The sequence below is a fragment of the Echiichthys vipera genome, assembly GCF_963691815.1.
Source record: "Echiichthys vipera genome assembly, chromosome: 14".
In the NCBI taxonomy this organism is placed as follows: domain Eukaryota; kingdom Metazoa; phylum Chordata; class Actinopteri; order Perciformes; family Trachinidae; genus Echiichthys; species Echiichthys vipera.
Genome location: NC_139839.1, coordinates 16,282,296 through 16,303,272, shown reverse-complemented (window position 1 = coordinate 16,303,272; position 20,977 = coordinate 16,282,296). Strand labels below are relative to the sequence as shown.

General features: G+C 39.6%; 2 protein-coding genes across 2 annotated transcripts; one reads left to right on the top strand and one right to left on the bottom strand.

The window, feature by feature from the left end:
- Window positions 1-4,492: 4,492 nt before the first annotated feature.
- On the top strand, window positions 4,493-11,312 carry cdc23 (CDC23 (cell division cycle 23, yeast, homolog); the record flags this gene model as incomplete). The annotated part of the gene is made up of 16 exons (XM_083927671.1): window positions 4,493-4,605; window positions 5,067-5,139; window positions 6,325-6,462; window positions 6,692-6,734; window positions 6,831-6,936; window positions 7,044-7,176; window positions 7,414-7,591; window positions 7,691-7,788; window positions 8,565-8,646; window positions 9,230-9,383; window positions 9,907-10,026; window positions 10,138-10,213; window positions 10,308-10,369; window positions 10,566-10,644; window positions 10,919-11,038; window positions 11,126-11,312. The coding sequence occupies 16 exons, from the start codon at window positions 4,493-4,495 to the stop codon at window positions 11,276-11,278; spliced, it is 1,728 nt and encodes a 575-aa protein (XP_083783797.1). The 3' UTR covers window positions 11,279-11,312.
- An 848-nt stretch (window positions 11,313-12,160) lies between these two features.
- Window positions 12,161-20,118, bottom strand: kif20a (kinesin family member 20A). The gene is made up of 19 exons (XM_083927670.1): window positions 19,988-20,118; window positions 18,935-19,108; window positions 18,637-18,762; window positions 18,439-18,558; window positions 18,211-18,349; window positions 17,940-18,115; window positions 17,042-17,141; window positions 16,547-16,759; window positions 16,151-16,262; window positions 15,976-16,050; window positions 15,709-15,852; window positions 15,303-15,471; window positions 15,020-15,172; window positions 14,533-14,672; window positions 14,280-14,382; window positions 13,903-14,086; window positions 13,727-13,818; window positions 13,501-13,638; window positions 12,161-12,547 (listed from the first exon to the last, which is right to left on the bottom strand). The coding sequence occupies exons 2-19, from the start codon at window positions 19,100-19,102 to the stop codon at window positions 12,170-12,172; spliced, it is 2,730 nt and encodes a 909-aa protein (XP_083783796.1). The 5' UTR covers window positions 19,103-19,108; window positions 19,988-20,118; the 3' UTR covers window positions 12,161-12,169.
- Between the last annotated feature and the right edge of the window lie 859 nt (window positions 20,119-20,977).

Here is a 20,977-nt window from a genome sequence, read left to right as displayed (position 1 = left end):
AATTTTCTCCGTTGCACGTTACCAGACTGATCTGCGAGAAAAATACGATGGAGCTTGTGAGATCAGGATGGTCTCGCGAAGCTACATACATTCTGCGCTTGCAGGAAACAACTCTCCACTCCAGCAGGTGGTGTTTATTCATAACTTAAAATAGGAAACTGGAGAACTGACAGGAAGGAATCTATATGCTAGTTAGTTAGCACAATAACAACATGACCCAATGGTGAAAGAACTAATGATATTTTATTATGTGTAAGTGTATAATGACAAACCATTTCTGCTAAAGAGCTTGCTGGCTAAAAACAAAAAATCTTACCTGATATAAAAAGTTTGTCTGCAATCTCTTGAGACACACCACAAAAACTCGGGCGTCTGAGGTTCCTGAGGAGCCAGACAATGAATTTGTCTTTCCAAATACTCATTTCAGTTTTTTGGATAAAATTCAAGTAATCAAGAAAGACATTTCAAACACAAAACTCCTAACTTTTCTAGAAGAGGGAAAGAAGAACTCCATTGTCAGGTTTGTAGATGAATCATACCGGCAGATCATTTAAGCCAAGCACTTTAAGGTAAACACATTAACAAGATGAAACAGATTCTACTTTGGTGATTGGATCTACACATCATAGAAATGTGTTTTACAGTAAAAGTGAGTGTTTTCTTCCTCCAACCTGAGGTGAATCCAGTTACACAGTGCCACCCCTTGGCAAAATTAGGCACTGACTTTGTCATGCAATTCACCCCCAGCTGTCAAATGTTTGCGCACATAATGTCGTCTGTTCATTAAAATGATAAAGGTCATATTTAATGCCAAACAAAGTTGTAAAATACATGCGAAATAATTATATATTCAGAGACACCTGCTGTGGAAAAAAAATAATTAAAAAGACAATTATGAAAGTCAAAAAGCACACTATTGATATGTGAACTACATCAAAGGGGCAAAAAACTTTACAAAAACATTATTTAATTTGTACATAAAAACCTCAGCATTAGACAGAGTTGCTGCAGCACTGATACAGGTGTAATAGGAGGGTGTATTCTTAATAATAGGGATACTAATTATGGTTATACATTCACTGAAGGAGTCTTAATTTTCTAAATTAATAAGACAGATGTTTAATCCTCTTATTGCATTCAAACCTCGCTCTGTTTCATTCAAAAACAAATCTTATATAATCAGCCAGTATACAGAACTAGTTTTCAAGGTAATATTATGCATTCAGACATAGTTTTCTCCCAAATGCATTGCATGTTTTTTTCTTCTCAAATGGTGCCGTGCTCCTGTGTCAAGGTTTTATGTTGTAATACTTTCACTTAATAGCCATTTATAAATAAAAACACCAAACCCAAATCCTTTGTCTATTCAGCCTTAACAGATGAGATGGAGTTTTAATTCTTATGCTCTTTGCTATTGATGGATAACACCACGTGGATATCATGAGGTCTGTGATCAAACAACACTTTGTGCTCTCTGTGGTCTTTGTGTGCATGAAAGAGACGGTAAAAAAAATATATCTTGGTCAAACAGTACTTGAAGAACAAGCCTTCTCTGTGATCAAAGGGTAGTTGCAAATGTCATGTGAATTTCAGCCGCTCTGTGTGCGAACACCTGTTGGTCTACGGTTTCAAGGGTGCATGCTGGTCCTTTGAGCTTTTGGAAGGAATGGAATAAGAACTTCTCTCTCCCTTACAACTTTTGAACTTTTGCGTCAGCTTAAGAAGTCAGTGGTCTGTCCATGGTCGGTCAGATCTGCCTCAATATCAACAAACTTACGGTTGAAAGCTCCACCATCCCAACCATTTCTTATTCCATGAGGGTCTTCATTCCTTTTCTTAAAATGTGTTACACATATAGGCCTGCATTAAGGGAAAAAGTGAGAGTATGAATATCAAACTTAAAGAAGCTGTGCTTGTGCTTCTGTGCAGTGTGGTTAAAATCCCACAGCCGGCGATGCTGCTGATTTTGACAGACAAGAACATGATGAGCATGTCAGCTCTGCACAAGTGAAGCATGGCCGAGCACAGAGGCCAGTGATGGGGGCTGGGCAGGCTATAAAATGAGATATTTTTGGCACAAGAAAGAATTATAATATTGCTGCTCTTTCAAAACTACTTAAAATTAGATATTGATTAACAACTTAAGTAACTGTTGTTTCAATGAGAGCAAATCAGATACTGACAGAATAGGAGAGGGGTTTAGCAGAGCATTAAATAGTCTTTCTAAAGACGTAAATAAAGAGCGAACCCTTTGACAGCAATTATTTTATAGTGCATTACAGGCTTACATTATCAAGCAGCAAGGCTTTAGTCATTAATAGATATTCATAAGGTTGGCAAGTTATGGCATGGGTGCGGACCCCCCCCCCCCCCCTTCTGAAAAACATGAATTGTCTCCCTGAATAAAAAAAACACTTTATCATTCAAAGTTTAACAAATGTCTTTTCAGACTTCATGTTCTTCACATTTTAGATTCACATCTAAAAAAAAAATTGAAGTCGTGGTTTGACAAATCTGAATTCTGATTCCACATTCCATCTCTGGTCTGCTCCGCTACAACACAAATAAGTTTCTTATAAGACGCTGATGATTAGCTGGCTTTAAAAAAAGGGCTTCATATTTTGATATTCATCCATATCAATGAATCATGCATGAAGTAGTCCCACACACTGGTAGAAAAGGAAGACGGTGAGAAGAATTGGGGGTGAGTAGACATTACATGCCTGAGACCCTTAAAATTACGATTTCCTAATATAACAGTTAAGTAAGCAGTAATACGCTCTGTTGGCTGTTTAGAACAAATAAACAGTAATCACAGTAAATGTATCCATGTGCAGTACTTTTTGAATGATATGGAGAGCCTCTACTAAGCTGGAATTTATGGTGGCATGGTATGAGTTGCATACGGGCAAAACAAAATCCCTTTTGCGCCCCCCTTACCAAGGAGGGTCAGGGATAACCTTCATATGAAGCAGGGTTAAGCCCTGGGCTCAGAGTGAGGATATCCCACAATAGAAGTTTTGAGTATGAAATGACAATAAGCCCTGGGCCAACGCAGCTGTAAGCCCTGGGCTAAAAGAGGTCAGGGTCAAATGCTTAATATAGGGTGAAAAGTCCTTATGATGTTGTGATGTCTTTATCCAGTATATGATTTCAGGCAAAGAAAACAAAGCAGTGCAACACAACACATAATGTTGGATACAAACACTGGTGTGCATGCTAGCTGCACTACATGCTTAGCTTACTGTAACGTCATTGTAAAAAAAATGCGTTGGTTGTTAGGCCCCATGTCATTTCAAATGCATCACCTCCTTTTACTTGTAGCAATTTAAATAATAAAATGGTAACAGTCATCAATGTCTACAGTGCTGACAAGCTTTTCACAAGAGATGATATCAGAGTTCAAATGGCTTGAAATGACGAGCAGAGGTTTCTTCTCAAAAAGCAACAAGTGTTTTTAGGCTGATGCTCACCTTGTGATTAAATGTGCTGTTCACCTACGTGACATATCGTGAAACATACCTCTTTAGTTTTGTTGGTAAACCACCATGACTCCGGAGCACACGTTGACAAGAAGATCTTTGAGAACCTTGACATTCATTATACTGTTACGGTGGCTTGTGATGGAGCATCTGTACACTGGTACATACCTTTGAAACTTAATTTGCTTAAAGAGGATTTATAATGCTTTTCCATCTTCTCTGACCTATAAATGTTGTTATAATGATTTATTGTCATGTTAAACAATACTTTAACAAATGCTTTAACAATAATTGTTAGGTCCATGAAAATCATAAATAAGGCATAGAGTGTGGTCTTTACCTACTCTGTTAAGTGTGCTGAGATAACTTTTGTTATGATTTGACACTATAAATAAAATTGAATTGAATTGAATTGAATTGAATTATGCTGCGAAAACAGCCTATTTAACATTGTGATCAATGAGAAACTGCTCTATTATGAAACCTGCCCCTAGTGGATAGTGGCAGTTTTTGGCACTTCTTTATTGGATCATCCAGGAAGTCGCTGTGGTGGGGGCTTGGTCATTGTTCACTGAAAAATGTAATCATCTCTCCTTGATGTTGTTCTTGCATTTAGGTTGGTTTAGGTTACGTGTGTAATCAAGCAGACAAATATGTTCAGATATGATTTGAAAGAAAGTGGTTTAATAGATTTGCTCAGTTTTTATGACACTGCCAAATATCAACAACTGTTCTTTTATTTATTTATATTTATTTATTTTTCACAACGTTATCATCATGTGACACAGTTATAGAACATTTCTGCATCATCAGATATATATCTATGGCGGTCATTTTTCCTTTAAATGAACATTACAATCTTACATTATGGGGACAAAACATACGTAAATTTAAGAAGAAATTTTTTTCTTTTATTTTGAAAGCAAAGAGGAGGCAGAAGTGATGTCATCTTTGGTGGGCGGGACTATCTCTTTGTAACTTCCACCAATAGCATCCTTGCTTCGCAAAATATGAAAATGGCGGCTCTCTGTAGTGAGTTTGGGGACCTGGTACAAATAAAAAAACAGCTAATATCGGTGATATCGCTTTGTAAAGAAAGAGGACTTTTACACAGCGGGAAATGGTGAGACAGACTGTGACCAATGTGTCATTAACTGCACGTGTTTCTGCTCTGTTACCTTAGTAACTAAGCGTTAACGCTAGTTAACAGTCAGGGAAGTCAGCTAGCTAAGTTAGCCGTGACAAGTCTCATAACAATTGAGCTGATTAATACATTAAATATACAACATCATTAACGTCTTAGTTAACGTTAAGAGCGTCGTTGTATCATACATACATATGGCACTTACGTTTAATAATGACCAGGATGTACAACGGTAACGTTATATCATTCATTAACCATTACATTAAGCAGTTAAATGCTGTCATTTAGCACAACATATCACGTTTACGTTACTGGATGAATATGGATTAAAAAGAAACTAACTTTGTGGTGTTTTTGCTTGCTGCAAGAAGTCGTATGGTGTGAAAGTAACTATATCAATGGCACGTTTATGTCACATGCTTCCTGTGTTTACATCTTAGGGCTTCTGAATTGGCATTTGCTTTGGATCCTCTTCCCAAGGATGAATTACCCCCGTCACCTCCTTTTACTGAGGTTTGTGTACTCCCTGCCTGGAGCTTTATTTGTTTTTGTTTTGTTTATATAATTTTTAACTACCTACCATCCACTTTCCCTCACCTCCCCCTTGATGTAGCTTTAGGTTTTAAAAATCATATATAAGCAGTATATTACATGCTATCCGTATCATTTATATTCTCAGGGTGGGAATCACAGAGTAACTAAACTGCAAGACTATGAGGATATGTTGCTCATGATAGCGATGGTATCACATTTCTGTGATACTCAATATATTGGAAGATAATCATCTGTGATACATCACAATATCTGTAACTAAAAAAGAAAAATAAACCCTAAAAAGCAGATATTATGTCTTCATTAACTGTATTGTGGTGTCAATCTTTCACAGAATTTGACAGCTGAGATGAAATGATGTACTACAAACTGCAGCATTAAGTCTTAACTTAGTGCCTACACACACACACACACACACTATAAATGCAACTTGTCCATTTTCATGTGTGCCATCATTCCAATGTAAATCAACTTATATATAATGCATATAATTTACAAAAAACTAATACAGTGATGCAAAAAATACTCAATTATCTCGTTTCTTTAGTGCCAGTGTATCAGTAATGTATCACAAGAGGTTGTGATATATAGCTGTATCAATATTTTGTCCCACCCCTAATGTAAAAAGTAAAATCTGTATCCACTTGTTCCAGCTCTTTATTAAAGCTGTATGATTCTGACAGAGGGACGTATACCAACCTAAGAATCTATGCTTTCATGGCTGAATCATCATTCCATCAAATGGAAATATACTAGATGATTTTGTATCATACACACATTTGCTCAAAATTCAGCCTAAATTCTACCAAATAGTCCTCAACCTTATTGGTCCCTGGATAAAGTCTTTAAAAACAGGAAACAAATGTGTCGTTAGTTTAATTTCTCAAAAGGCTAATTAATTCACTTGAACAGCTTGTATGTTTTTAGCGAAAGCTACTCAAACAGGAGTAAATTGTGAATTTGTTGTTGTTTAATGTTAATCAATTGTGTCCTCCCCTGGAAGGGAAATGTTATACTGCCCTCTGGTGACAGTTTGTAGAAAGCAAAATGTGTTAAAACGTGATAGCTTTTGTGTTTTTCAATGAGATTAAACTTTTTTTTGTAATAAGGAGGACTTTTCTTGTTCATTGACTTTCCCAAATACAGGACGATGCACGAGACCTGGATGCACTTACACTGGCCAAATCCTACTTTGACCTGAAAGAGTACGACCGTGCTGCTTACTTCCTGAAAGGCTGCTGCAGTCAGAAGGCTTATTTCCTCTATATGTATTCTCGATATCTGGTAAGAATCCGTAGGAATATGTCATGCTTAAATCCTTTGAGCCCGATTTAATTTTAGAGTTGTTCCAGTGTGTTACGTGGTATCAGACTGGTATTCATATACACCGATAAGCAAATCGAAATTGGTACTGGGAAGGAAAATATGGTATTGAAACAGCTCTATTTTATTTCATGACAAGACTGATTACACTCTGATTGTGAGTTGTGAAAGTTTCCTTATTTTTCTACAGTCAGGTGAGAAAAAGAAGGACGATGAGACTGTGGACAGCCTGGGTGAGGACTTGTCTGTTTGGACATTTAAAAGAGAAATGAAAGCACTTTTGTTACCCCTTAACACTGAGCTTTTTGGTGTTTTTTGTGTGGTACTAGGTCCTCTGGAGAAGGGTCAAGTGCGCAATGAAGCCTTGCGAGAACTGAGGGTTGAGCTCAGTAAGAAGCACACTACAGGAGAGTTGGATGGCTTCACCCTGTACCTGTAAGAACTTTCCCTCCAAAGCGTACATACCTTCCTCAGATCATGCAGACGGATAAAGTGGACAGCTCATAAACTGTATGTGTGTGTTTGTGCATGTGGGAACACAGGTACGGGGTGGTGCTACGCAAGCTTGATTTGCTGAAGGAGGCAGTGGAGGTATTTGTTGAGGCGATTCACGCCCTTCCTCTGCACTGGGGAGCCTGGCTGGAGCTTAGTAACCTTGTCACAAACATTGAAATGGTAACTACCTTCGTGTTTACACACGCATATTGTAGATAGAATTGTGTCTTTACTACTCAAACTAATCCCCACCACAGCCTTGTGAATCTAAATTTTGTCTCAGAACAAATGGAAAACAAAAAAAAAAAATTTTCATATTCAATCTATGTAAAGTTACTAATAAAAAAGCTCCATATCAAGCAATTTTATGGACCGAAATGATTGCGCCTACCTTGGTCTTTTGGTCTTTCTCCCCAGCTGAAGTCACTGTCTCTGCCAGACTGCTGGATTAAAGACTTCTTCATGGCCCACATGTACACAGAGCTGCAGATGATCAAAGAAGCGTTGCAGAAGTACCAGAACCTCATTGAGGCTGGCTTTTCTAAGAGCACCTACATCATCTCACAGATCGCGGTGGCCTACCACAACATCAGAGGTTTTATTTTCTACCTTTTTAATAAGAATTTGCCTGTAAGAGGAATGTGATGGGGACAGGTTTACTCTTACAGTGCTTTTATGTCTCTTTTCATTTCAGACATTGACCAAGCTTTGGCTCTCTTCAACGAGTTGAGGGAGCAGGATCCGTATCGCATCGACAACATGGACACATTCTCCAACCTGCTCTATGTCAAAGTGAGTTCAAAACTTACTGCCTTACTGATTAGTATAAAGTAAGTGTCTTTTCACAGGGAGCTTAGAGGTCTAAATAATATCAGCCGGTAGGGATACAAGTGCACAAGTTCACTTAAGTGGGACACATGCTTACTGAAATGTTATTGTCTACAATGTGTGAATTTGTCTTTGTCTTTTCCATAGTCAACATGAATTACAAGTAAGGCAATTGGAAAGAAATAAAAAAACATTGGCAGAGCTTGGAGTCTAGTCATATGCTATCACATACAGTTTGAAAGGCCTATAACAAATCACAGGCAACATGCAAACAAATGTGCAAATCCAATAAGGGGTAGGGTCAGGGGGTGGCCCTGTATTGACTATTAATTAACTGTGCTTGGTACAAATCATTTCCTTCAGACGCTTGGTGGCTCGTGGCAGTCTAAAGCACATTCCTAAGGGAAGCCAGGAAGTCAAATTGTAGATACAATGGATGGGACGGATCACTTGTTATGTCAAGAGCTTTCCTGTTTGGTATGCAGTAAATGCCTATCGCTTAGTTGCACCTGGGGGTTTCCCTATATTTTTACTAGCTGTGTTAACCACTTTTGACAGTTTCCCTTTACATTCAACATTCAGGTGTCCGTACCATGGATGTTTTTAGTCTTACCTTTGTGAGTCATGTTTTTAGCAAAGGATCTAAGTGGAAAAAAAGTAGTTGGATGCTTTGGAAGTCTCATTAATAAATCCAAAATATAGATTTTTGTAGAATTAAAATTTTTCTGATGTTTCAACAGAGCATGAAGCCAGAGTTGAGCTACTTAGCCCACAACCTGGTGGAGATCGACAAGTACAGAGTGGAGACGTGCTGTGTTATCGGTAAGTGTTGATGGTTTAATCGGCACTGATGCCACTGTGTTACTCTCCAGCAAGTTTTTTGTTTTGTTTACAATCAATACTTTATTAAGTCCAGCACCAGTTTGCAGTGATGAAACAATTATTTGATGAATACTTAAAATGCAACATATCTTGTCATGAATTGTTTTTAATTTGCCAATTAAAGAACAAAAATATTAGATGGTTCTATCTTGTAAAGATTTGTCAGCTGGCCAGACAACCTGTTTTAAGAGTTGGATTTTGAATATAATGGTCAATTGCGTAATAAGTAACTTCCCACCATCGACTGCCACTCTAACAACGGTCGTTGGCACTTGGAGCACAAAGGGTCCCAGTGACATCATCTGCCTTGTGAGAGGTTAAATACCTGGATCTCCACACCAGATAGTTGCACCAGTCCCAGCCTGGTCAGTTGCGTACATGACCTGCATGAGAGGTGAAACGTCTTCCTAGACAAATAACCAAGTCCAGGTGCTTTTGACTGAAATTGCTTTGGGGACAACGATGACCTGGACAAATGAGAACATTCACAGGCTCCGTAATAAGTAACGTGTCTCATTCACAGGTAATTATTATAGTTTACGCTCTCAGCATGAGAAGGCAGCTCTGTACTTTCAGCGGGCCCTCAAACTGAACCCTCGATGCCTTGGTGCCTGGACCCTCATGGGCCATGAATACATGGAAATGAAGAACACTTCGGCTGCCATCCAGGCCTACAGGTCAGACTGAAGATGCAGTAGAGAATCGCAGGGCTGGGCAATAATTTAGTATGATAATTTATCATATATTGTGATTATAAAATGACAATTTAAACTGATAACAATCACATACTAATTCAAATTTCAGATTCTCAGAAAATCTAATGTGAAGTATTTTGAGTTAATATCATTTGAAGATTGCTGTTTTGTTTTTACACCACACTATTTGTATGCATGCAAGTAAAAATAGTCAGTGTATAACTGGATAATATCACTTGAAGCTTGTTTATTTTGCTCTAAAGTTCTTAATGAAATGAAAAAAGACTCTTTTCATTTGAAGTATTTAATTCACACGGGAGCATACAAAAATAGGCTTTATCATGTGGTTATTTCACATAAACTATTGAATTACCAGAAAACACTCCTCTTTAATAAATTATGTATTTACTTACTGTCAGACATTTCACAGCAGTGGGGAGGATTCATACCAGCTGTATTGTTATTGTGTGTTGTTTCCTTGGGTAACGTAAATTCTTTCTCTCAGGCACGCCATTGAAGTGAACAAGAGGGACTACCGTGCCTGGTATGGCCTGGGTCAGACCTATGAGATCCTCAAGATGCCTTTTTACTGTTTGTATTATTATCGAAAGGCTCACCAGCTCAGGTATGAATTTTTGACACTAAAAAAGGTGTTTTATGTAGGTGTTGAAATATGCAATGCTCATAAACCAAATGCTCAGTATTTGTTTTGACATCCAATGATGTATTTTGGTAGGCCCAATGACTCACGCATGTTGGTCGCACTGGGGGAAAGCTATGAAAAACTGTCGCAACAAGTGGAAGCCAAGAAGGTACTCGTGTTACAACTGCCAGCGATTCCTAGGTGGTGTTATAAATTGTAAATAAAGTTGCGGCCTGTTTTTGACATGTTCTATTTGTGTCTAGTGTTACTGGAGGGCATACTCAGTCGGAGATGTGGAAAAAATGGCTCTACTCAAGTTGGCAAAGTAAGTGTCAATGCAACTAGTTGACAGTTCTGATATCAGCAAGTCTGTCGCTGTATCCTGAGGAAATACAACTGAAGAAAAATCAAAATAAAGTAATAAAATACAGATCTAAGCTGTGTCTCTCTGCCGTCGTGCCACTAGGTTAATTGTATCACCCAGACGTGGAGGCTAATTGTGAATGTTCTTCTTTTGGCAGGCTCCATGAACAGCTGAATGAGTCTGATGATGCAGCCCAGTGTTACATGCTTTACATCCAAGACATTTTCTCTTGTGGGGTAAGCATTTTGTATCTGTATACATATACTACTTTTTGACACTTATCAAACTTTGGCGTGGTCAAGCTGTGGGGCTGACTTGATGATTTGGGAGCAGAGACTGCATAAAAAAATGTATCCGTATACTTCATTTTCATGCTTTCTCTATGACAAAATACATTCGTAATTACCATACTGGGGAAATTTGAAGGTTTCTTGTATTTTTAAAAAGGCGTCCCAGCAGTTCTTTGTGTTTTTGAATACATCCATTCCTTATAAAATCTTGTCATCCCAGGAACAACTGGAGCACGCTGAGGTGAGCACAGCGCTGCGGTACCTGGGTCAGTACTATTTCAAGAACAAGCTCTACGACGAGGCGTCCCTCTGCGCTCAGCGCTGTTGCGACTACAACGATGTAAGTGTGCCTGCATAATGGGAGTACTGCGTTCCAGTTGCAGCAGTAACACACTAACTGGTGTCTATGATCCCTCTCTGCTTGTAGGCCCGTGAAGAAGGAAAGGCCCTGTTGAGGCAGATTTCACAGGTCAGGGATCAGGTTGAGACACCATCAGCAGATCTGTTTGCGCCACTCTCAAACACCACCACGCCGGTCAGAAGGTTGTCTCCACTAAATCTCATCGCCTTTACTCCCTGACACCCACCCTACCATTCACTGGCTTTAAAGTGGACAATTTGTGTATTCACTGGCTTTAAAGTGGACAATTTGTGTATTCAATTGCTTTGGGGGGTTGACTTTGCAAAAAGACAGTGTTGGAAGGATTTACTTGTGGACGCATAGAAATTGTTAATGACATTAAAATAACATTTGTTTGTAATCCTGATCATTTCTGTCCAGGATGAGACAAGTTATATGCTGCAAATGTAAAAACAATCGAAGCTCTTGCAATGGGTGTGGTCAAGGAGATTTAATACACATGCAGCTTTTGGATAATGCAAGGCTAGCTCAACTGTGTAAAAAAAAAAGCACAAACAAAAGTTCCTTCAGAGCACAGACACTCAAAGGGACACCTTGAACTATTTACATACACACACACACACCACACAAACACTTCATGTTTTGACTTGCAGTCACGCCTCATCAATGCTGTATACATGTAAATAGTTTAAAGTAACCTGCTAGGTCTGTTATTCTTTGGAATTTTCTTTTTGTTACACAATACATGGAAATAAAGTGCATTTTCAGCTATAGTATGTTCCTAAAAACAAATGTTTCATATATTTTATTGTAGAAAACTGAAAATTACTCGCAGGAAAGGCATGTGGAGGAGTTACAGAGATAGCTGATTACACACATGCACTAATCCTCCCAACAGTCCATAATGATTTACTATAACCACCGAGCAGCTTTACTGCAATCATCTCAATTCCCACGGTAGTATATCGCTATTTAAAGCATAACTGTTTTTGGCATGACTGAGATAACTGCAATACAAGTGAATATATACAAAGCAATATAAAATACCATAAAGTTACCAGCAAACAAAGCCTTTTTTTGCATAACATCAGAGCAGACACTCCAAAGAGCTCAGTACTTTCCTCTGAGACTACGAGGGGTGGGGGCAGGGCTGCGAGGTGGAGACTGCTGGCGAGACCGCAAGATCCGTGAGGAAGGGGTAGCATTTGCTTCTTCAACAGCATGGGGGTTGTATTTACGCATTGGGGTACGCGTCGGGAACAGAGAATGGTAAAATGGCCGTTTTTGTGGAGGTCGATTCTCAGTGTCACTTGTCGCAGCAGCCCCACAGCCCCTCTTCTTGCAGAAACCTGGTGTGGTGGAGGCAGCGGAGCCTGAGGGGGGCAGCTGGGGCTGGGTGGCCTGTGTCTGGGCCAGGGTCTCTGCTTTCCGCCTTAAGTCAGCTTTTACAAGCATCAGGCCATTCTGGAGGTCCAATAGGATTTGGTCCTAAGAAGAAGTCAGTCAACAGGGTTAGACAAGACCACAGAGGGGGAAGTGAAGTAGGGCTGCAACTCACAATGAATATTTTCATTGCCGATTATTTCCCTGATTAAATGATTAGTTGTTTGTTTTATAAAATGTAAGAAAATGGTGAATAATATTAATCAGTGTTTCCCAAAGCCCAAGATGACACTTGTGTTTTGTTTTGTCCACAACTCAAGGATATTCAGTTTACCATCATAGAGGAGTAAAGAAAACAGAAAATATTCACATTTAAGAAGCTAGAATTCAAATTTTGACTATAATTTAATAGGTGACAACTAATCAATCTTTGCAGCTCTAAAGTGAAGGATAAAGTGAGAGTTAAGAGAGAAAAGTGAGTCAAAATGAAACTCTTGAACATGCCATTGCACAGTAATCACCTGGTGCAGATGTTAGAAACCTAGATTGAGTTAAAAAGCTGGCTGTGCATTAAGGTTGTTAATGAAGAGGGTAGAGGGAGAGAAAAACAAAAGTATTTTAAATTAAGAAAAACATCCTGCTGTAAAATACCAATAATCTGTGCTTTCTAAAGTGAGAGAAGCCAAACTCAGCGTCTGTGATAAGAAATATAATTACTGTCAAAACTCTGCCTCAACTGATATGTGACATGCAGAGGTGCTTACAGGGATAATGATTTGGTTGAGCTGAGCTACTGCTGTTACTTTACGTCTGCGGTAGATAACAAAACTTTTTTTATTCCCAGTATGAAATTGGTCTTATCCAACAAATGATAAATTAAACTTTTATGGGATGAATCAGTGGAATTTTTTTTTAACCAATTGTCTTAATTTAAATGTTTTTGACACGTTTTCTCAGAGTACAGAACGGCAAGCACCCATTTAAATGATTAACAGAGAAGCTCAGTTTATAAAATAATGTGAACGACAATATTATACTATACATATCTGCGGTTGTACCTGTTTGGCCAGTGTTTCATCTGCAGCTGTCAGTGCCTGCCGCAGCCTTTCACCTCCTGTGTTGCGACAGCAGGCTCGTTCACCAGACTGTAAGTCCGCCCCGAGCCTCTGCAGATCCAGGCGCAGCTGACGCAGGTTCTGTTAAGAAAAGTCTGAATTTTAGTCTTTCTGGCCGTGCATGCATCAGAAACAGTGGTGCATTTCACGCGGTAAAGTGGTAACTCACCCGTTGACCGTCCTCGAGCTTGCGATCAGCAGCACCAGTGAGGGTGCCCGTTGAGCCTGGGACTTCCAGCTGCATCTTAAGCGTTGCCAGCTCTGCAGACAAGCAGAACAAGATAATTAAATATTGTTACCAATATCCTGACATCAACGCATTCATCAAAGTAGTGTTTCAGTCACCTTGTGTCTTGGCGAGCAGCTCAGCGCGACACTGGTCGAGCTCAACTTGCAGCCTGCCAAAATCTGCCTGAGAAGCGATGCGCTGAGAACGTCGAGGCGCAGCAGAGTCTCCATGAAGGACCGATTCACTTGCCTTGTTTTTTTCAAGGGCGGCGGACAAAGCTTCGATCTCCTGATCACGCTCCTAGAGGAGAGGATGAAAAAAAAATAATTAGTGACAATATCTTAGCACGGATACAGCAACAGGGATACACATGGGGGAAAGATGTTATTTTAACTGAAGTGCAGATTTTTACAGATTATGTGTACTGAAACATGCCACAAGGACAAACATTGCCTGAATAATGCCAACTTTAGGCGGATCATTTAGCTCTCACCTTCAACTCCTGGCTGTAGAACTTCTTCAAATGTTTTTGCACATTAGTTATCTTGTCTTCGTATCTCTCTTCGATTAGAGCTCTCTCCGCCTCCAAGGTCTCACTGTAGGTGAAGAAGACAACACCACTCAGTAACTCAGTATATTTCATTTCAAATTCAAGCATTTTCTCAAGGTTTTAAAGTACAACTTTCCATTTAAGGAAATATCCTTGATTCTTCCTTGAAAAACATTTAAAGAAAGCAGAAACACACCTGAAGCCATCTTGCATCCCAGAGATGACCTCCATCATCTCAGACACCACCTGCTCTCTCACATTTGCCTCAAGAACCTCTTTCTCTTCCCGCTGGCGCTGCACTTCTCTCTTTAGGACATCAATGGCCTGCAGCAAAGCCTTAATAAAGCAGTCAGCTGTTAGGAACACTGGTGAGTGTCTGTTATACTGGATATTTCAAATGCTGGTTAAAAAGGCTGGTTTGAGTTGATCTTAAAATGTATTGTCTAAATGTGCAAAACACTCCCACTGAAAGCCCTAATGACAAAATTTTATGATTGCTTTAGACTGAGTGTCCACATAGTGTTGTTTTTCTGAGAACGTCTCTTTCACTTCTGTTCAGAGAAAAGATGTTATATGGACACAGGCGCTTAGATGGCCATATTTTGCGAAGTAAAGAAAATTAGCTATGGAAGTGATTGTGGAATATATATTTAGCTTTCACATATGATGGCAGAGGCTGTTACCTCAGTATTTAACATGGTGATATCTCCGTCTTCAACATCACTCTCATCCTCTTCGTCTTCCATCACCGTACTATCGTTACCACTTGCTGTTGGCTCACGCAGTAGGGACAGGATGTAGGCCACTCTGGTCTTTGTTGACGGGCCATGGACCAGCTGAAATGACATGAGGGATATTTTATTTCTCAGTTAACCCTCCTAAGCCTACATGCAAGACTACATCTGCTTCTCTAAAAATCCCAGAAGTTCAGATGTACAGAACAAGAGTGTGTTTTTTTTTTTTTACTTGAGTAGCAATAGCCGAGAATTTGAGGGCTTGGAGGGTCTCGTCATAGATGGAGGCACATGGGTTGATGTTGACCACCATGCTGGAGGTCCCTCGACCACAGAAGAAACCCTGCAGGACCCGCGTCAGTTTACTGTCCCTGAAGGGCACCACTTGAGGGGGTCGTGATCTGTGGATGTGTTAGGAATATTTTAAAATATAGCACCTTTTCAAACACTGCCAATATTTATTATGGCAGAAGTTAACATGGAAGAATCTGAGCATGAAAGATAACTTTGGACCTTTGGAACAAAAAAAAATAAACATCTAAACTCAAAGGTCCACTTTGGACTAATGCACATTTTTCTCATTTACTACACAGCTACTACCACTCAAACGACTTTCCAAGGTATGGTTAAACACGTACTTGTTGTTCTGGTTGTGCCTCAGAGCAGTAATGCAGCGTCCCAGTGTCAAAAGGGAGGTGTTGATGTTGTTAGCCTCTTTCATCCTCTCACCGTTACGTTGCTCTTTGCAGCGTTCAGACCCAGCCAGATCACACACAGTCAGTCTAAAGAGGAGAGAATGCAAGAAGACACACCACTGTCATTTTTTTTTTTTTAAAGAAAAACCTAATTAAAATCAAAAAGAACTGAAGCTGAGATTTGGAGTGGGTAACAAAGGGTGAACTTACTCGCTGATGTGCATGGCCTGGGCTGAGTCTGCCTCTGGGCGGACGTGCAGGACACGGATGGAGAAGATGCTGTGGCTGAGTAGGTGATACAGTTATGATCAGACATGGAATGTGCATCAAAAATATATATAAAAATAAATCAGAAACATGGCAAAAAAGTGTATTGTGCTCCTACCTACGGCTGGAGTTATGGTTGAGATGAGTGCTGGCGAAGCTCTGGTTACGACGTCCTGCCCTCAGGATCTTCCAAGCTTCCTCGGCACTGCGGACCTGGATCCAGGCGAGGTCTGATATAAGGGTGGAAGAAGCAAAAATAATAAAACCGCGACACAAGAAGCAGCAGCAATAAAGAAACATGTTTTATGTGCTACTGTACCAAAATATACATGACAAAATCAAAACAAAGCTAAACCATCATCTCTTTCAGTGTTTCCTATAATGTGGTAATGCACTCACACCTGAATAGCACATGAAAAGACTGAACGTAAAGAAAGGTGGGGGAAAAGAAGATCATTTCTTGCTTAATGACATGTAACATACATCAGATGAGAAAAGCTCTATACTGTGTTACCTTTCACATAAGGGTTGCCGTGCTTGTCGTCACTAAGCCGCAGCGTGACCCTTTTTCTGGGCTGCAGGGAGGGCGAGGCGTCCAGTAGGTCATACAGGAACTCATTGTAGATCTCGTAGAAGGACACCCAGATAGAAAACTGCACGCCTTCCTCCAGATCATCTCCTGCACTGTGTGAAAGGCTGTCAGGCTCCAGACAAACACTGTCAGTGTCTGCAGAGAAAGAGATGAACATAAATGTATGATGCATTTCTAAAGAAAGGGCCTTCACACTGGCAGTAAAGATTTCCATGTAATGGTGGCATGGTCCCGTTTACTACGTATGAACTGGATGTATTACTACAAATGGAATTTAATTGTGAGTTTGCACAAGTAAGATTGCAACCTTGTTGACATATTTGCATTCCTCAGGAGCATTATTTAAAAAAGGTGTGACCACCTTTGAAAATGTTGCCAAATGTGTCTCCATGTGGAATACACTGCTGTCCTCCTCACCTTCAAGCTGGGTGGCAAGATTACTTGTAGAGGAGAGTCCTCCGATGCCGCTGTCCCAGACTGTAGTGTTACCACCTCGTCGAGAAGTCTGATTCTCATCCTGTAACAAACAAAAGAGTATGTCAAGTCATATATGTGCGCAAGAAGACATTTTAATTCTTTATGAGTAGTGTGATCAGTCAAAAATAACATAAAAAGAATCTAATACAGAAAAGGTTTACCCTCAAAACAGTTTTTATAAAATAGGCCGCATTTTCTGTGAGGTGCTTAATGTTTTTATTTCAAAGTACAAAACTTATTAGGACTTAGACTGCACAACGGGTACTAACAGTATTTATAAATAAAAGAGTATTAACCACCCAAGTTCACTTGCCTCCTAAATAACTTCTTCAGAAGCTTCTAATTTTCTCTCAAACATTCAAAGAGTATTACGCAAAAATAAGCTGTACACAATGTGCACTGTAGATCCATTTTATGCAGTAAAATTATCTTTTCTCTACACTTTTCATGAACTCACATTTGCAGCTGTTCCATAAAATGTAGTGTATAATTTCATTTTTTTTCTATGTTGTGTAAACTTGGAGAACTATGTACGTTTGCTACATTGCTTACTTAGTTGTTATTTGCTTTTAGTCGAGCGGTGCGTAAAGTCAGAAACTCACTTTATATCTGGTCACTTGTTCTAGCTGTGGCTGGATATTTTTGGAAACTTAAAACTAGTTGATTGACATTAAACTAGACAGACTCAGGAGTAAGAGCTTGAAAAGGACAGAAATATACAAAAGTTCATTATTGACAGTTTGCGGCAAGAGACCTTAGAGTACTTGCCAACACAATTTAGCAAGGGAATTCCATTTTTAAATTTCACATGACCATTAAATTTTGTTCCACCATTCACCTCTTTGAGCAGAGAGTTTCTGCGGATTTCCTCCACCCTGACCTCACCGGAGTCAAGCTGTCTCACATCCTGATACATGACAGGCTTCAGGTCCATTGCACCATAGAGACGACCCTGCAGTTTCCTGAACAGAGACACTAAAGCCCGGGGCACGAGGCCTGCCTCTCGACCACTGCCTGCAAGTCAAGGTCTGAGAATTAAGAAGCTGCAAACACTAACATCACAATCAAACAGGGGCATTATACTAATGTGGCAAAGAAAAAAATCTTACCCTGAATAGTGTAAGTTTTTCCAGAATTGGTGACACCATAAGTGTATAGAAGTCTGTTCTCTCCTTTTAGCACATCCTTCACCATTGTCTTCATCATGCACTCATAAAACTGTTGCTGTGTGGTCTCTGGCCCAAAGATCTATGGAAGATGGGTGATGAGAAAACCTCCAGCCATCATAACAAGCAACCTGTTAATTTAACGCAATGCACAAAATGTGACCCTCCTACCTTCGAGAAACTGAATTTGTGCAAGCTCTGGGTGATGCCCCTCTCTGCGGTTCTCATGTTCTGAGATTCTTTCGGAGCTTTGAGCAGCAGACTCTCTTCATCTTGGACAGCCACACAACCCTAAAAGAAGAGTGAACCGTAAGCACGGAGCACATGTGTACTTAGAGCAATAAATGCACACAGAATCAGAAGTCTTACCTGCTCTTCTCCCCTGCTTTTCTCTGTCTCAGTAAGCGGTCGGATGCGGAGAAAAACCTTCACCCTCTCTGTGTTACCTCCATCACAGCTTCCCTGTCTCACCGCTGCAGGTTTCACCTCTAGTTTCTAGAGAAACAAATGAAAAGCATCTTCAATGTTTTGTTGCAGACATAAAATATTATACAAATATATATTCCTGAAGGAGAAACAACTAGTCAATTTAAAAAGACTATAGGTTTCAAAACATTTATAAAAGTTGTGTTTTGTTGAGAAATATCACACTCATGTTAACTCTCACCGGTTCTGTAATGGATGGTCGGGGACCCAGGCCGGGGGAAATGACAGAGATCTCAGGCAGACGTGGTCTGGACAGGCCTCCATGCTCTGCTGCCGTGGACTCAAATACTGCCATTTCATCATCCTCATCAGAGGGGAATCCAAAGGGGGGGGACAAACACAGCGACATGTTTACCTGTTACAAGAAGACAAATTACAATGAGTATGAAGTAATAGAAACATATTTCAAACGTGGCTGTATGCGAGGAAATGCATGCAAAATACACCCTGCATGTCACTTTGCAGATCAGAATCAAGACGTATCAGGATATAATAGAAATGTTGAAATGAGATTTTAGTGCTTATTAACACCTGTCTCAACTGCTGTCACACAAAATAAAATTGTCCCATGGATGGATAGATAGATAGACTTTATTGATCCCAAGCTGGGAAATTGCAGTTAATGCTGCAATAAGCAGCAACTCACTGACTGTTGAGCGGGTTAGTGAGACAAGGTGAGTAAACCCAAGAGAAACTGGATTGAGCCTGCTGTGCACTTCAAAGCCAAACAGACCAATTCAAAGACTAGTCCAACAGGAAAATGTCTATCACCTGTCCTGACAAGTTAAGTATCAGTGCAGAAGAAGGACATTATTGAAATCTACTAAAAACATGTTTTCAACTGCACTGGGCTTCCATAGTGTTGAACCAGGCCCGCAGCAGTGGCAGTACAGTATCCTGACAGTTACATTCGTGTAAGTTAAGATGTTTCACAGCTTAGGTCAACTTTACAAAGAGTTGATTTGACTTTATATGAACAAACCTGAATTTCAATAAAAACTGTTTCTACCAACGGTGAGTGAGTGAGTAACGTTAAAAACGTGCACGAGAAGTGTGTGTGACGTTCTCGCTACGTTACCTGTTTGAAAATCGTGTTAACCCCCAACAAAATACCACAAGACTGTTAATGTCGACTTGCTGGAGTAACGTTAAAAAACTGTTATTATCTATCTTTAGGTCCGCTTTAATGTGTGGTTTGTTGTTGTTAGCATCAAAAAAGGTTCATCCAACTCACCGTCAGTGTCGAAAAGGCGCGGAGTCCAGTAAGTTAAGTTAGCTTGATGTATAAATTTACTGAGTAGGTCGCCCAAACTCAGGTACTTGGTAAAAACCGGCAATGTTGGGTTAAATTTGTATGAAAGCTACCATAAACTAACACTACCCTATTACTTCCTCACGATTTGGAAGCACACTGAAGCCCAGCTGAGCTATTTTACCCGACTGCGTTTGGATTTTTGAACAATGCGCTTCCGCTTTAGAGCGGGTCACCGATTGGATAAAGCAAGTGACGTCACGCTCCATGCACCTACGCAATCGCGCAACAGCGTCAACGCTCTCGAAGCACAAGTATCGCGATAAGATGATTCACTGCCGACAACTAAAAAAATAATACACCGGCAAAAACTATCACAAAGTTTGATTTCTTTTGTCACCCTAAAATATTCTTTAGCGTTATTAATGCAATTCCCAAACCATTCTTACTCTGGGCTGAAGAAGTTACACACTAATTCAATACCAACACTACCAAATGTATATATTGGGGAAATTCAATTCCTTGAAAAAAAAAAATGTAATAATCTCGTGAGGAAAATACTCACGGACGATCAACACCCTAAACAATTTGATGGAGACTTTCGTGGCATGGATCCTAAAAAAGTAGTTAAACTTAAATTGGGATTCTTAAATTATCCAATATTACCCAAAGCTAAAGATAGATATCCTGAAATAACTTCTGTTATGATTTGGCACTATAAATAAAATTGAATTGAATTGAATTGAAATTAATTTAAAAATAATTAATAATATTTATCCTTGCAGTGAAATCCTTCGAGTAAGATTTCACTTTGAAAGCATTGGACGCTCATTCTGCAGCTGAGATACTGAAACCTCAGAAACCTTCTCATCTTTCAGTCACTCACAACTTTTTTGGGAGCAAAGCAATTTCAGTCAAAAGCAACTGGACTTGGTTATTTGTCTAGGGAGACTTTGGAAATTTAGAAAGTGG